The sequence below is a fragment of the Mus pahari genome, chromosome 5 (genome assembly GCF_900095145.1).
Source record: "Mus pahari chromosome 5, PAHARI_EIJ_v1.1, whole genome shotgun sequence".
Lineage (NCBI taxonomy): Eukaryota > Metazoa > Chordata > Mammalia > Rodentia > Muridae > Mus > Mus pahari.
Genome location: NC_034594.1, coordinates 50886101 through 50899485, shown reverse-complemented (window position 1 = coordinate 50899485; position 13385 = coordinate 50886101). Strand labels below are relative to the sequence as shown.

At 42.9% G+C, this 13385-nt stretch overlaps 1 protein-coding gene across 2 annotated transcripts in view; it reads left to right on the top strand.

The window, feature by feature from the left end:
• Positions 1-13385, top strand: part of Pecr (peroxisomal trans-2-enoyl-CoA reductase) — a 30817-nt gene that overhangs the window by 9479 nt on the left and 7953 nt on the right. For both annotated transcript variants that reach the window (XM_021198884.2, XM_029538189.1), the window contains exons 4-6: positions 2974-3055; positions 7625-7721; positions 10552-10662. In XM_021198884.2, coding sequence (XP_021054543.1) covers positions 2974-3055; positions 7625-7721; positions 10552-10662 — 290 coding nt within the window. The remainder of the gene's footprint in view (positions 1-2973; positions 3056-7624; positions 7722-10551; positions 10663-13385) is intronic.

Here is a 13385-nt window from a genome sequence, read left to right as displayed (position 1 = left end):
TCTGAAGACAGCTACAGTGTACTTACATATAATAAACAAAGCAAAAGTGGGACCCTGCAGACTTTCTTTAAAAAAAAAATTTTTTTTTTCCAAGAAGAACCTTACCGTTTGGGAATGTATACTTTCTATCTAATTATATTCGGAACACTGTACTGAAGGTGTGTTTTGCTGTAATTGTTTTTTTTTTTTTTCTGTTAGGGGGTGGGGACAGATTTGTTTTGTTTTGTTTTGTTTTGTTTTTGCTTTGTTGGTTTTTCAAGACAGGGTTTCTCTGTGTAGCCCTGGCTGTCCTGTAACTTGCTCTGTAGACCAGGCTGGCCTCGAACTTAGAGAGAGTTCCACCCTCACATCATGCCTGGCCCGAAGATTGTTTTATTTCTGTTGATTCTCACTAAATTTCATCACTTATTAAGATTCTGTGAGTAGGTTAGATAATTGTCTAAATGAAGCTGAAAAAAAAAAAAGGCAATCCTTAAAAACCACATGTATAGCTGGGTGGTAGTAGCTCACTCCCTTAATCCCAGCACTTTGATCCCAGAGGCCGGCAGATCTTTGAGTTCAAGGCCAGCCTGGTCTACAGATTAAGTTCCAGGACAGCCAGAGCTACACAGAGAAACCTTGTCTCTTAAAAAACAAAAACAACAAAAGAAATCACTGTACAATTAAATGTAAATGTCTGTTCACTCGATAGAATAACTACAGAGAAGGGAATCTTCCAATGACTAGCCCAGTGCATTCACTAAATGATCCTAGTGGTGTGTACCTTACAAGACAGAAGAAAGGAAAAAAAAAAAACTCAAAATGATCCCCTTTAGGACTGAACTCAATTAGAAAGGAAAAAAGAAGACTTAACCCACTTAGGACCTGTTTCATTTGTACACTCGCTTGTTTGTTCCCAATCGATTGACTTTACAGTTCCTGTGTCTCCTCACACTGATAGATAGATGTAACCTTCCCAAGTTGTATCTGCCAGCCATTCTTCTTGTATATCTTTCTTCCTTCTCCATTTGCTTTCTGTGGTCTCTTTATTATTTCAAAGACTTTGAAGAAATGCCTGCATCTGAGCCTGGGAAAGCATCAGAGTTTTGGAAGTCATGAAGCCGTCAGAGTTAAGACATGGCATTTAGCCAGAGGCAGAGTTTGTTTAGAGTAACTTACATAGACTTAGTATCCTCTTTATGCAAAAATCCAGTGGCTTCATGTAGTTTTTTTTTTTTTAAAGAGAGATTTTTTTTTTACTAGATATTTTCTTTATTTACATTTCAAATGTTATCCCCTTTCCTGGTTTCCCCTCCAGAACCTCCTATCCCATCCCCTCTCCCCCTTCATATAGTTTTTAATACTTGATGTGACAATGACTGTTTCCAGTTTCAGACTTTTCTGGACAATTTATGACCATATATTCTGTTTAAAATCATTTATTCTTTGAGAATTTCATTCGTGTATGCACTTTTAATAGTACCTACCCATCACCCTCTCCTTCATTTCCTCCACAGCCCTCTCCCTCCGCTCCTCTGTGTCTCCTAATTTGGTGTTTGATGTTTGCTTTTCCTTTCTTTTCTCCCTTCCTTTCTTCTTCTTCTTCTTCTTCTTCTTCTTCTTCTTCTTCTTCTTCTTCTTCTTCTTCTTCTTCTTCTTCTTCTTCTTCTTCTTCTTCTTCTTCTTTAAATTTTATTTATTAGTATATGTAAGTACAATGTAGCTGTCTTCAGACACACCAGAAGAGGGTGTCAGATCTCTTTATGGATGGTTGAGAGCAACCATGTGGTTGCGGGGATTTGAACTCAGGACCTTCGGAAGAGCAGTTAGTGCTCATAACCGCTGAGCCATCTCACCAGCCCCCTCCTTCTCCTCCTCCTCCTCCTCTTCCTCCTCCTCCTCCTCCTCTTCTTCTTCCTCTTCCTCTTCTCCCTCCCTCCCCCTCACCCCCTCTCTCTCCCTCTCTCTCCATATATTATTCATTTATTTATTTGTTTTGGGGGGAAATTTTTTTGACACAGGATTTGTAGTCCTGGCTGTCCTGGAACTTACTGTGTAGACCAGACTAGTCTCAAACTCAAGAAATCCACCCGCCTCTGCCGCCTGAGTGCTGGGATTAAAGGCATGAACCACCACTGCCTGCCTCTTACTATTTTTAAAACTTTTTTCGTACAGTATAAGTCAGCTGTGTTATTCCTCCCCCCCCCAGCTTGTCCCAGCTCCTCCCTCCTCCTCCTCCCCACCTCCCTTCCCACCCAGCTTCATGTTCTTTCTCTCTTTCCTGAGTGCTAGGATCAGAAATGCTCACTACCAATACCCGGCTACCCCATGTCTTTAATTGATGGACTTTGTTTTAAATCATTTGGTAAAAGTTTGTGTTTTTTTAATCTATAAGCCTCACATTTTAAAATCCATCTTAGGGATGGAGATGTAGTTCAGTTGGCAGAGTGCTTACCTATCATACAAGGGGCCCTAGGTTCTATCCTCTGTAAGCCAGACATGGTGGTGGACAACTGTGACCACATCACTTGGATGGTAGAGCCAGGAACAACAGCAGTTCAGGGTCATCCTCAGCTACCTAGGGAATTCTAGGTTAACCTGGGATGCATACAAAACAAAACAAAACAAAACAAAACAAAAAAGAACTTGTCTCAATTTTTTTCTTTTTAAATCCAGGTTATGGTAGATACTTTATGGCTGTTGTCATCTTAGTTGAGTCACTGGTCCAGTAATTTTTCATCTAGATTATTAGTTTAGGGAAGCTTTTTTTTTTTTCAAGCTTTTTTCGAAGTTCTTGCTGACCTTTTTCAGCTTTACCTTATGGTTTATTCTTACTATACAGCAATCGGGATCATCCTGGGCTATGTGAGACCTCAGCTCAATGACAAAAAACTAAATTAAAATAGAAGACATCAAATGTATGTTGGAGCAAGAGATAACAAAGGAAGACACTGTTTAACATGGTTGTTGTCTGTCTGTGTCTGTGTTCTGCAGTTTACAATTCCTGGATGAGAGAGCATGGAGGGTCTATTGTCAATATCATTGTCCTTCTTAATAATGGGTTTCCAATAGCTGCGTAAGTATTTTATATATTTTTTCCTTTCTGTGTCTTTGGATTTTGTTCTCTGCATGGGGAGCCTAAATCAATGATTCACCCCTTTAATAAATTATAACCCTAATAATTTCCTTTCTAAATAATGATCTTATTAACTCTTGCAAATTTTTATACAGTGTGTGTGGTGGTGTGAATGGGTTTGGCACCCACAGACTCATGCGTTTGAAAGATTGGCCCACAGGAAGTGACACTTTTAGGAGGTGTGTCCTTGTTAGACTAGGAGTGGCAGTGTTGGAGTAAATGCGTCACTGCAGGGGTGGGGTGGGGGGGAGCTTTGCAGTCTTGTGCTCAAGCTCTGCCCAGTGCGGAAGAGAGAGACTTGATCTTTAGGTCAAGATGTAGCACTCCCAGCACCACGCCTGCCTGGATGCTGCCGTGCTTCCTGCCATGATGATAATGGACTAAACCTCTGAACCTGGAAGCCAGCTCCAATTAAGTGGTGTCCTTATAAGAGCTGCCTAGGTCGTGGTGTCTGTTCAAAGCAATGACTCCATAACTAAGACACTGTGTATTTTGATCATATTCATCCTCCACCCCATTTCCTTTTATTTGAACTTTAAAAATCAAATTGTGTATGCTGGAGGCCAGAGGTCAACATCAGGTGTCTTCACCAATCCCTCTCCACCTTATTTCTTTGAGACAAGAGTTACTGAACCATGACTTTCTGATTTGGCTGGAATGGCTGGCCAGTGGATCCCAGAGATCCTTCCATCTCTGTCTCCCCCTTGTTGGAATTACAAGCATGCACTCCCATACCTGACTTCTATGTGAGTGTGAGCATCCAAGCTCACGTCCTCAAGCTCCTACAGCAAGCATTGTTCCTACTGAGCTTTCTTCCTAGTTGCTAATAGTGCCCATGCAGATGAAGGTTGCCGTATATGGTGGTTTGAATGAGAATGGCTCCCACAGACTCATAAGTTTGCATGCTTCGTCCCAGTTAGTGGAACCATTTGAGAAGAATTTAGAGGTGTGGCCTCTTTGGAGTGGGCGTGGCCTTTGGAGATGGTGTGTCACTGGCAGTGGGCTTGAGGTTTCATGGAGGTGTACACCTTTGTCCTTTATCTGAAATTCATATTACCTGGAGATCCTGTATCCTTTCTGCCAAGTAATTGAGATTTTAGAAATCTAGCTGTCACTGTGGGAAATAGCTTCTTTGTTAAATTATGAAAATTAAATAGATCTGGACTCATTTAGATTTGAATGCCATGAATATATATACCTGTTTAATTTTAGGACTGCTAAATTGTAACTCATAACAGAAACTCTGAGTTTATGAAACACACACACATACACACAATTCCTGAGGGATTGTAGTTCTAACTAGTAACAAGTTGACTTCCTCTATGGAAATTTTAATAACATACTAGCTTCACGTATTATCTAGGATCCCTTCAGGCGTGCAGAGGATCGGTAACTGTTTGTCTCTCTAACCACAATTCCTGGCAGAGACGGCTTAGTGGGGGAAGGGTTTGTTTGGGCTCCTGGTTTCAGAGTTCTTGCATCCATCACAGTGAGCCAGGAAGCAGAGAACAGAAGATGCTGGTTCTCAGCCAGCTTCACCTTTGTCCCTTATCCTCTTCTCTTGGGGTGACGCTGCCCACCTTCAGGGCAGGTCTCCCCACCTCCCTCCCCTTCTCACAGTGAACCCTAGTGAATTCTCTCAGAAAACATCTTCACAGACACACTCAAGAGGTATGCCTTAAACGTGGCACTCTCCATCTCTTGCTAAGCTATACGCAGTCCTGTGGCACTCACAGCTCTTGTGGTGCAGACAGCAGAGTGCAGCTCTTCACTCAAGCACTGGGAGATGCCTGAGTAGACGTGGAGGTCACGGTGGAAGGGTTACATTGAAACTCCTTTGTGCTGGGCCTTGGGGTAGGGAGCAGAGCTGCTGTGGTTAAGGGCCTGAGCACCTGAGACTGTCCCAGCTCTCCCTGAAGGGCAACTTAGCACACCATGAGAATGAAATCTGGGAGACCAGGCTAGAACTTACAGAGGCTGTGTGACCTGGGTACCATGTGCCGTGATGTTTTACTGCCAGTTTTTAACTGTTAGTATGTCATTTGCACATTTGACACTTTTTCAGTGGTTCCTGCACGCCTGCTTGTATGTGTGGACCAGTTTTTTATGCTTCTGGTTTTTTTTTTTTTTCATATTGCTGCGAACAGGGTTTTTTTTTTTAAGTATTTTTTCTAGTATATTTTAATTAGTTATCCAATAATATGCTCCAGATAAGGTAAGGATCAGGTTATGAGCAAACCTATTTGAAGCGATCAGGTATTCTAACCACTTAGTATCAAGACTCTCAGATTCTCTGGCTACATAATTCATGTATACAGCTTTCCTTCATGCTTCAGCTCCCTTTAGAGGGATTTCCGGCGTGGGAGGCTAGGAACTCCTCCTGATGACCTTTTGTGTTTGAGTAATAGCATTACTAACATGAAATTCGTGTGTGTGTGTGTGTGTGTGTGTGTGTGTGTGTGTGTGTGTGTGTTGCTAGCGATCAAACCTGATACCTTGGGCATGCTGGCCACGTACTCTGCTAGTACGCTATGACCTCAGCCCCAAATTTATCCCTTGGAAGAATACAACTTACTGATTTTTGGTATATTCAAAGTTACCAACTATCACCACTGTCCAATTCCAGACTATTCTGTCATTCCCCTAAGAAGCTTTCTCAGAGGCATGCAGTCCCCCTCCTCCGACCCAAACCCCAGTAAACACTAACACTCTCCATCTCTGTGCGATTGCCTAGTGGACATTCATAAACTTGGTAGCTCCGCCCTGTTTAAAAGAGGCATGCCTTACTAATTCCTAAATGAATCGAATCAAGCTGACAATCAAAATTAACTGTTACTACCAGCTTTTAACTGCTGGGCCATCCCAAATTCTTTACCCAGTGCGATGTATGTTATCCGGACAGAGGAGAAGGGGAATCTTTCAAATGAACTAGGAAAGAATTGATCAGCAAACATACAGGGCTAAAAGTTGAAGGAAATCCTTCTTTCCTTACTATCTAGTCTGTCTTTCCCTGCTGGTTTCAGATGCTTATGAATGGATTTTTCCACATGACACCATACGGCAGTTGGTCCTGGGGATATTATTATTCTGCACATAGAAATTCCGAATCACATTATCTCTATACCTTCTTTTTTTTGGTAATACTTTCTTTAAATAAAAAAAGAATTATTTATTTTATATATATGAGTACACTGTAGCTGTCTTCAGACACACCAGAAGAGGGCATTGGATCTCATTACAAATGATTGTGAGCCACCATGTNGTTGCTGGGAATTGAACTCAGGACCTCTTGAAGAGAAGTCAGTGCTCTTAACTGCTNAGCCATCTCTCCAGCCCCTGTACCTTTTTTTTTTTTTTTTTTTTTTTTTGGTTTTTCGAGACAGGGTTTCTCTGTGTAGCCCTGGCTGTCCTGGAACTCACTCTGTAGACCAGGCTGGCCTCGAACTCAGAAATCCGTCTGCCTCTGCCTCCCAAGTGCTGGGATTAAAGGCATGCACCACTACTGCCCAGCTTGTACCTTCTTTTTTAAAAAGTGTGTGGCTTTGATGTTGTTGAGACAGGGTTGCCTGGCTTAGATGTTTGACATCTATCCCTGGTTTGACTGGAACTTGCTATGTAGACCAGACTGGCTTCAAACTCAAAGTGATCCAACTGTTCTGCTTCCCATGTGCTGAGATTAAAGGCATGCAGCACCATGCCCAGCTTTTTAAATGTTTAAAAATTATATTTATTTAGTGGTTTTTTTTTTTAATGGGGGTATATATGCTCCACAGCACAAGTATGGAGGTCAGAGGACAACTTGCAGGGGTTGTTTTCTCTTCTTCCACAGTGCGGTCTTGGGGATTGAAGTCAGGTAGTCAGACTTTGCAGTAGGCCATATCCATGCCCAAGACCTAAGTCCTTTGAACCTTCTATTTGGAATTCCATTGATAATACATGTAGCCAAATATATGATTTTCATAGCCCTTATTATTAAAAGTATATACAATATCAACATAAACTTGTGTTTGGGGCTGGCAAGATGGATCAGCTGGTAAAGGAGCTTGCCACTAAGACTGAGGTCCTGCATTCCATCCCCTGAACATCCCCTGAGCCCACATGATGGAAGGAGAGAAACGGCTCACTTGATGTTCTCTGCCCTCCATACATGCCTTGTGGTACATGCTTGAGTGTACACATATACATACATGTATGGACAGAGAGAGAGAAACAAAACCACAATCTGTTGTTCTCTTTTGTAATAAAAGGTTCATCAATATATTCTTCCCGGGTGCATGGCTTTTGAGAGACACAGCTTATGCAGTGCGCATTGTGTTTGGTAACTGTGGCCTGGCTTTGATAGAGAATGACCCAGCTCTCTCTCTTTAAACAGAGACTCGATGTGACAGAGACTCATAACAAAAAGACTCTCGTGGAGTCCTCAAGTCATTGAAGTGCTCGTCAACTTAATTGATGTTTCCCATCAATGTTCGACAGAAACTGATGCTAACAATGTTTGTGTATTTACAGGCACAGTGGAGCGGCCAGAGAAGGTGTTTACAACCTCTCAAAATCCTTGGCTTTGGCGTGGGCCCACAGCGGAGTGAGGGTCAACTGTGTCGCTCCTGTAAGTAACCGCTCTGTGTGAAGTCTGCTGACACATTGGGCTCCTGATTCAGACTGTGTTGTGGATAATTGTGTATACACACACACACACACACACACACACGTATGTAAATATACTATAAATGGTTGACTTTTAACATAGGTGAAACTAGAAAGACAGTCATTTGTTATAGCAGTAGTGTTATTTGGTAACAAGATAGTGATGCACACTCTTGGTATATATTAGAATTATGTGTATTTAAACAAGAGTGATGCAAGAACTGTACTTCCTATCATGGATTGTGAGTACCCGCATTATAAGAAGCATTGAGGAATTCCATCCCACAGTAGTGAAGGCTGAGAAATACTAGGGAACTGGAGAGGCGGCTCAGCAGGTAAGAGTGCCCATTGCTCTTGCAGAGGACCTGAGCTCAGTTCCCATACCACATCGCATCTCACAACTGCCTGTAACTCTATCTCCAGGAATTCTGGCACCTTCTAACCTCCCTGGGCACCTGGGTGCTCATCCCCCGTAACACACACATGCACACACACACACACACACACACACACACACACACACACACCAGAGTTAAAATAATAAAAATAAATCTTAAAAAGAAATACTGCTTTGGGGACTGGCAAGATAGCTCAATGGGCAAAGTGCTGTCTGTACAAGTGTGAAGAGCTGGGTTCAGATCTCCATACTCACATTCACAGAGAGACACAACAGCACACACCTGTAACTCCAGTCCTGGGCCGCTTCCACGACGGCCGACCAACCTGTGTGAAACTGAGTTCCAGGCTCAGTGAGAAATCCTGCCTCCAAACAAGCAAACAGGAAAAAAAAAGGAGACAGCAAAATGAAGAACCATAGAAGGCACAGATGTGACGTCTGGCTTCTCCATGTGCCTGCCTGGTTGAGAACATACAGGTGCACACACACATGTAACATGTGTGTTCACTGTAACATATGTAACATAACAAATGTGGAAAGCTCACCACACTTGTACACACAAAGAAAGCACTACTTTGAAGAGTAACTTTTTTCCTAAGCGATTTTGTTATTCGTTATATTGTGAGTCCCTTATTTGGGGAAAAAAAAATGAATATCAGTGGGAAGAAACTCTCAGTTTTAAGACCAAGTAGAAGATAAGTTATGTGAAGTTATGTGCTATAATGTCACAAATGTAGCCACAGTATTACTCTCTCTCTCTCTCTCTCTCTCTCTCTCTCTCTCTCTCTCTCTCTCCATATATATATATTTTGAGCCCGGTGGTAGTGGTGGTGCACACCTTTAATCCCTGTACTCGGGTGGCAGAGGTGGCTCTCTTGAGTTCGAGACCAGCCTGACCTACAGAGTGATGGCCAGAGCTACAGAAACCTTGTCTCAGGGGAAACTATCGTTTTTTTTTTTTTTTGTATGGATGTAGTGCGTGCATGTGTTCATGTGTATGCATGTGCATGTACAGGTGAAAGGCAGAGGTCAATGCCAGCTGTCTTCTTCAGCCAATCTGTACAGGGTTTCTGTGTTGACCCCAAAGCTCCCTAATTTGACTAGACTACCTGGCCGGCCAGCCCCCAGGGACCTGCCTGTCCCTGCTACACTAGCCTCCCTAGTAGGAGGGTTACTGAACTGTGCTGCTCCACTTGGCTTGGCCGTGGATGCTGCAGGCCAGAACGTAGATTCTCATGATTTCACAGCATGCAGTTCAACTATGCCCGAGCCATTTCCCTGGCCTCTGCTTGCTTTTTGAGAGCAGTTCTTATGTAGCCCAGGCTGGCTAGAATTCATTCTATAGGTTAAGTTGGCCTTGAACTCCTGGTCTTCCTGCCTCTACCTCCCAAAATATTTATTGGTTGTGAAATAAGTCATAGCTTGACCCACCTGATATTTTGTACTTGGCATTTATTCCTAGGGACATTAGGTGAAATACATCTTTCTCCTCCTACACAGATCAACTCAGGGTAACTTCTCCTGTGATGTTTTCTGATCATGGATAAAGTAGAGAGAATCGCTCCATTTGGGCTTGGGAGCACACATCTGTAACACTGGGGAAGTGTTGGGAGGGAGGGTAGACACATGTCCACGGAGCCCACTAACCAACCAGCCTAGCCGTCTGGCACTTGGGCCTGCTAGTGTAGTCAATCAGTGAGCTCTGGGCTCAACAGTAAGGTGGAAAATGATTAAAGGAAGAGACCTGATGCCAACCTTTGACCTCCATGTGACTTCCATGCAATGCCCCGCCACACACACTAAAAAATTTTTTTAAAAAATTTAAAACAAATATATATTTTTAAAATTAGCTATCTTGGATTTGGGTATGTTTTTTAAACTTCACTTGAAATGTAAAAAAACAAGAAAAATCCTGTTTTTTCACATCTCTGGTAAAGCAGGCATGCTCAGAGGAAGAGAAACCTGACTCCCCAGGCCCATTGGTCCTGGTTAGATGCCCCACTGAAGTGCTTACATGAACATACTCCTCAGAAACCAAGTCCTTCATGAAAAAGAACCAAGAAGTAGCTGGCTTTTAAAGGGGAGAAGCCCCCCAAATGATCATTCAGACGGTCTGCTTTTAGATAGTGGTTGGCTGGATCCCCTGACAGTTTTGAATAAAGTTGATGAGAAACGTTCATCTTCTGTGTTGATGTTAAGCCACACACCGTTTGTCTCTGGTCAGCGTATCCCCTGACGCCTTCTTGTTGCTGTTGTGTGAGTTCTGGAGATGGGACCCAGGGCCTTGGGCAAACTGGGCAAGTGCTCTACTTCCCCTCTGCATCCCTGGCCCTTGGTGTCTCGACAATTTAACTCTCCCCATTCACCCACCTTCCTGCTTTGTTTTCTTATATAGGGGACCATTTACTCCCAGACTGCTGTTGACAACTATGGCGAATTGGGACAAACCATGTTTGAGATGGCCTTTGATAGTATCCCAGCTAAGCGCCTTGGAGTCCCCGAGGAGGTGACGTATCTGGGTGGCATTGATGAGACTACCTTGAGAACTTGGTGACATTTGGCACCCTGGGCATGTGGCCTGGCTGGCCAGGAGAGAGGAGTATTTCAGTGCCATCAACCCATGTCGAATGTGCTTTGGGCTCTGGGAAGTAACCTAGTTAGTTGCTTTGACCGCTGACAGCAGACTTCCCTCAGGAATGAAGGCCATGAAGTCAGAGACAACATGTTTTTGTTGTCTTTGCAGCTACATTTTTATTACATGCAGTGTTGGTTCCAGCAGTCCCAAGCAAGCCAGATAATGACAGACTCGTGAAGTTCCACAGAGGAATGAAGTATGTTAAAATCAATAGCTTTTCAAATGACTGAGGAGTAAACTTAGATCTAACGGTGGTAGGATGGGGAAAGTTTCTTACTGAAGAATGAAAAAAAAAAAATCCCAGAATAAATAAGACATGTGGGGCTGGAAAGATGGCTCTGCAGTTATGAGCAGGAAGTGCTCTTCCAGAGGTTCTGAGTTCCATCCCCAGTGGCTATCAGCTGTCTCCCACTGCATGGAGATCAAGCACCTCTGGCCTCTGCAAGCACCCGCATTCACATGTATATCCCTAACACACACACACACACTTAGACATAATAACAATAAATATTTTAAATAAATACACATCATATTTCTTGGTAGGAGAATCAATTTTATTTAAAAGTTAATTTTTCTGGGGCCTATGCCTTTAATCTTAGTACACAGGAAACAGAAGCAGACAGACAGATCTCTATGAAGTTCAGGCCAGCCTGGTCTACACAGAAAGTTTCAAGCTACCCAGGGCTACCTAAAGTCAAATTACAAAGTTGTAAGTGTCAGGAAGATGCGTCAGCAGGTAAAGGTTTGATCCCAACTCCACACAGGCTGCCCCGCCACAGGGACACAGGGGCACACACATGAGTGCAGAACCCTACAGGCCACAAGAGGGTGTTGGACTCTCCAGACCTGGACTTCCAGGCAGTTAGCTGCCTGACAGGTGTTGGGAACCAACTCACAGTCTTTTTTTTTTTTTTTCTCGAGACAGGGTTTCTCTGTGTAGCCCTGGCTGTCCTCAAACTCAGAAATCTGCCTGCCTCTGCAGATTAAAGGCATGTGCCACCACCGCCCAGCTCCAACTCTTTTTATTGTTCTTGGCAAGAATAACATGATCTTAACTACTGAGTCATCTCTCCAAGCCCAGATTTCCCCTAAATCGATGTATAAGTTGAATACAATTTTGGAATTTAATATATGGAGAAGGGTTTATTTAGATAAATACTAGGTTTTATTTTATTCATTATCATTGTGTGTATACACGTGTGTGCCTGTGTGTGCTGCACTGCACATACACTAATAGGCCAGTCAGGAGCTGCCTTAGGACAACTGGTCCTTTAGAAATACATTAGACCAGGCTGGTGAGATGGCTCAGTGGGTAAGAGCACCCAACTGTTCTTCCAAAGGTCCGGAGTTCAAATCCCAGCAACCACATGGTGGCTCACAACCATCTGTAACAAGATCTGATGCCCTCTTCTGGAGTGTCTGAAGACAGCTACAGTGTACTTAAATATAATAAATAAATAAATTTAAAAAAAAAAAGAAGTACATTAGACCATCTCTCTTGCATACAAAGTCAAAGCTACAAATATCTTGACAGAGAGCAGGAGACGTTGGTCTAGTTTCTAGAAGTAGCTTATGTTGTCTTCCTAGAGACACATACCTATATTTATTGAATATTTTAAAAGACTGCTGTTCTAATTTAGATCCTTTTTTTTAAAGATTTATTTATTATATATAAGTACACTGTAGCTGTCTTCAGACACACCAGAGAGAGCATTGGATCTCATTATAGATGGTCGTGAGCTACCATGTGGTTGCTGGGATTTGAACTCATGACCTCTGGAAGAGCCAGCCCCAGATCCTATGTTTTTGTGAGGGGAGTAATCCTACAGTAAAGGTATCTGAAATCAGTCCTGTACTCTAATGAGAGTGAGTCCATTTCTAGTCATGAAATCCTGAACTATCACAGATTATGTGCTAAAACTTGGAACATACTAGCTTGGCGTGGTGGCAGACACTTTTAATCCCTATATTCTGGGAGGCAGAGGCAAAAGCAGGCAGATCTCTGGGAGCTTGAGGCTAGCCTGATCTACACAGGGAGTTTCTGGCCAACCAGGGCTACATACTGAGATTCTGTCTCAAGAAGCAAATAAAAGGAAAATACTGCCCCAAATAACTGATGGGCCATGCTATGCTAACATTTTCCTAAAGGGAAGGCTTTAAATTATTTGAAATGAGGAGACAACATGATTAAATTTTATTTAAGATAGAAGACTTTTTGTTAATGTGAGTTAGAGTATCAGAATCATGCTAGAGTCAGGCAGTGGTAGTGGCACATACCTTTAGTCCCAGAACTCGGGAGGTAGAAGCAGGCAGATCTCTGAGTGTGAGGCACCCTCATTTGTAGAGGAAGTTCCAGGACAGCCAAGGCTACACAGAGAAAGCTAGTCTTGAAAAGTCAAAAGAGGAAAGGAGAGGAAAGAGGAAAGAGGAAAGAGGAAAGAGGAAAGGAAAAAGGAAAGGAAGAAGGGAGGAAGGAGAAAAGAAAGAAAGGGGCTGGAGAGATGGCTCAGTGGGTAAGAGCACCCGACTGCTCTTCCGAAGGTCCAGAGTTCAAATCCCAGCAACCACATGGTGGCTCACAACCATCCATAACA